The 2,941-nt window shown below is 36.9% G+C and overlaps 1 protein-coding gene across 1 annotated transcript; it reads left to right on the top strand.

Annotated features, from left to right (window-relative positions):
- Window positions 1-907: 907 nt before the first annotated feature.
- On the top strand, window positions 908-1,870 carry LOC108634968 (olfactory receptor 10C1-like). The gene has a single exon (XM_018045288.1). It carries the CDS (start codon window positions 908-910, stop codon window positions 1,868-1,870), a length of 963 nt encoding a protein of 320 aa, XP_017900777.1.
- The last annotated feature ends 1,071 nt before the right edge of the window (window positions 1,871-2,941 follow it).

The following is a 2,941-nucleotide window of genomic DNA, read 5'->3' on the forward strand; positions in this document are numbered from 1 at the left end:
TTTCCCCCTTAGTTCTTCCATCAGTGTCACTGAGAAAGCTGCAGTTCTTCCCAAATACAGGAGAATAGAACTAGTTTTTTAAAACAATTGTGTGTTTAACTGACAAAACAGATGACAACTTCTCCACATCCAGAGCTTTTATGTAACAACATAGGCTACTATTTAGAAGTGAAGATATATAAGAAAATGTTTGGGGTTTTAAAAAAAAGATAAGTAAGCAATTGTCTCTTTTTCTTGCCACAGCCTTAACTGAATTTCTTTGCTACATGTCGAATATAGATATTCAATTATATTAATTAATTTAATTAGATATAGTGCAAGGTAAATATATGAAAATTCATTTAAATAATGTAAATGCATTTAATATTTTATGTGTGAGCAAATTTTTCAACAATCATACCCATCAAGGGTTCTTGTCATCATGCAGAGTTGTTACTCCATATTTAACAGAATTTTGAATCAGTCCACTTATTTCTGACCTTTTTTCCTACTGTTTAAATCCCATGACAACAGTAAATGTAAAATAATCTGAAAATACTCAATGTTCAATAAATGTTTGTTGAGTGAACAACTGAAGAAAGCAACTAAGCAACCAAAGAAGAGGAAAGAAATAGAAATCTTAAGACCTTTATTTGATAAAATGAAGGGGTGAAAGAAAATTGTACTGAAATTTTTTTTCTAATTTATGCTTGCTGACTAGACATATATTGGACAAATCAACAGGTACAATGAACATAGGATAGGACTGGGTTTCAGGATGAGTGTAACTCCCAAACTGTTTAAATTTAAATTGTAGTTAAGAAATTTATCTCTTTGACTCACTAGAGCTTGTTAAGAGTAATATAAGGATTTATATTTCTATCTGAAATAATCTTTCTGATGACTTTGCCTTTCTTTTATTCAGGTCATGAGTCTCAATTGTTCTTTGTGGCAAGACAACAGCATGTCTGTGAAACGCTTTGCATTTGTCAAATTCTCTGAGGTCACTGAACAGTGTTTCCTTTTATTTTCCCTCATTCTAGTCATGTTTTTAGCATCACTGTCAGGCAATGCTCTCATAGCCCTTGCCATCTGGACCAATCCAGCCCTCCATACCCCCATGTACTTCTTCCTGGCCAACTTGTCTCTCTTGGAGATTGGATACACTTGCTCTACTATACCCAAGATGCTGCAGAACCTTGTGAGTGAGGCCCGAGGAATCTCTCGGGAGGGCTGTGCTATACAGATGTTTTTCTTTACATTATTTGGTATCAGTGAGTGCTGTCTTTTGGCAGCCATGGCTTTTGATCGCTATATGGCCATATGCTCCCCACTTCATTATGCAACACGAATGAGTCATGGAATGTGTGTCCATTTAGCAATGGTTTCTTGGGGAGTGGGTTGCATAGTAGGCTTGGGCCAAACCAGCTATATTTTCTCTTTAGACTTCTGCAGCCCCTGTGAAATAGACCACTTCTTCTGTGATCTCCCCCCTGTTCTGGCACTAGCCTGTGGGGATACATCCCATAATGAAGCTGCAGTCTTTGTTGCAGCCATTCTTTGCATTTCCAGTCCATTTTTATTAATCATTGCTTCTTATGGTAGAATTCTAGCTGCTGTGTTGGTCATGCCCTCCCCTGAAGGCCGTCAAAAAGCTCTTTCCACCTGTTCTTCCCACCTGCTGGTAGTAACACTCTTCTATGGCTCAGGATCTGTCACCTACTTGAGGCCCAAGGCTAGCCGTTCACCTGGGGTAGATAAACTCCTAGCCCTCTTCTATACTGTGGTGACATCCATGCTCAACCCTATCATCTACAGCTTACGGAACAAGGAAGTCAAGACAGCTCTTCGGAGAACTCTGGGCAAGAAAAATGTTTTGACTCACAGGTAGATACCAAAGGACCACACAAATTTCTTTGAAAAAGATGCACACTCAACCTCAGAGGAAGGAAAAAAAGAAAGACAGAGGTATGGATAAAGAGAGGGAGTATGGAGGGAGGGAGGAAGAGTGGAAGGAGAGAAAGAAAGAAAGAGGGAGAGAAGGAGAAAGGGAGTGTAGGAGGTTGAGGGGGAAGAAGGACGGAAGACAGAAAGGAAGGAAGGAAACTCTGTACTTGTCAAGGTGTTTTTTAAGAAACTTCTTTAGTAACAGTGATTTTAATTTTGGAGATAGTTCTCTTCTTATAGCAAAAGTTCTGATTGCCAAATTCTGAAAGAAAATTGGCTACCAATGAATTTTAATAAGTGAATCTAATACTAGACTGGCTTTCTAAAACATTTCAATCTAGGCTAAAGTACAGGCTTAGAGTATAAATTACCAGATTTTATCTCAGAAGCCTAGGAAATTCTCACTCCATACTCTCAGGCATTTTCTCTCCTCTGAGAGGTCAATGTGACTTCTGCCATGGTCACTAGGGTAGCGCTTCCACATATGCCAGTCCCACATGACTCTTAATTCCCTAATAACTCTATGATGTTCATTACTTTCTTCCATAAAAATGTTTTAAATTCTTCATCCTTAATTATTGGTATATGAAGTAGTCAAATAATTATTTTATGAGTTGTGGATACTATAAAAATGTGTAAACATTCAAAAAAGCAAACTCTTAAAATTCAGAGGTAATTGTGGCAGAATATTAAAAGAAAAGCATGAGAAATTTTTACCAAGAGTCCCCATAGAAAAAAATGTTTTTGAAAAAGAAAGAGAATCATATTTAAATTCAAGAATGGAAGAAGAAAACTGAGCTTAAAATAATTAATATAAATAATGTTAATGATTTTATGTAATTTACAACATGTACAAATGCGCAGATGAATCCTGGCAGGATATATTTGGAAATTATCCAAAACTTGCTCTTTAAGAGAAAATGACCATAGTTACAACAAAATCTAGTATCTCAAGGCATCTATAGAAGAAATTATCTTGGATTTGAGCTCTAGTCCTTGGGAAGAGCTGTGGTCT

This window comes from Capra hircus, unplaced genomic scaffold (assembly GCF_001704415.2).
Source record: "Capra hircus breed San Clemente unplaced genomic scaffold, ASM170441v1, whole genome shotgun sequence".
Taxonomy (NCBI): domain Eukaryota; kingdom Metazoa; phylum Chordata; class Mammalia; order Artiodactyla; family Bovidae; genus Capra; species Capra hircus.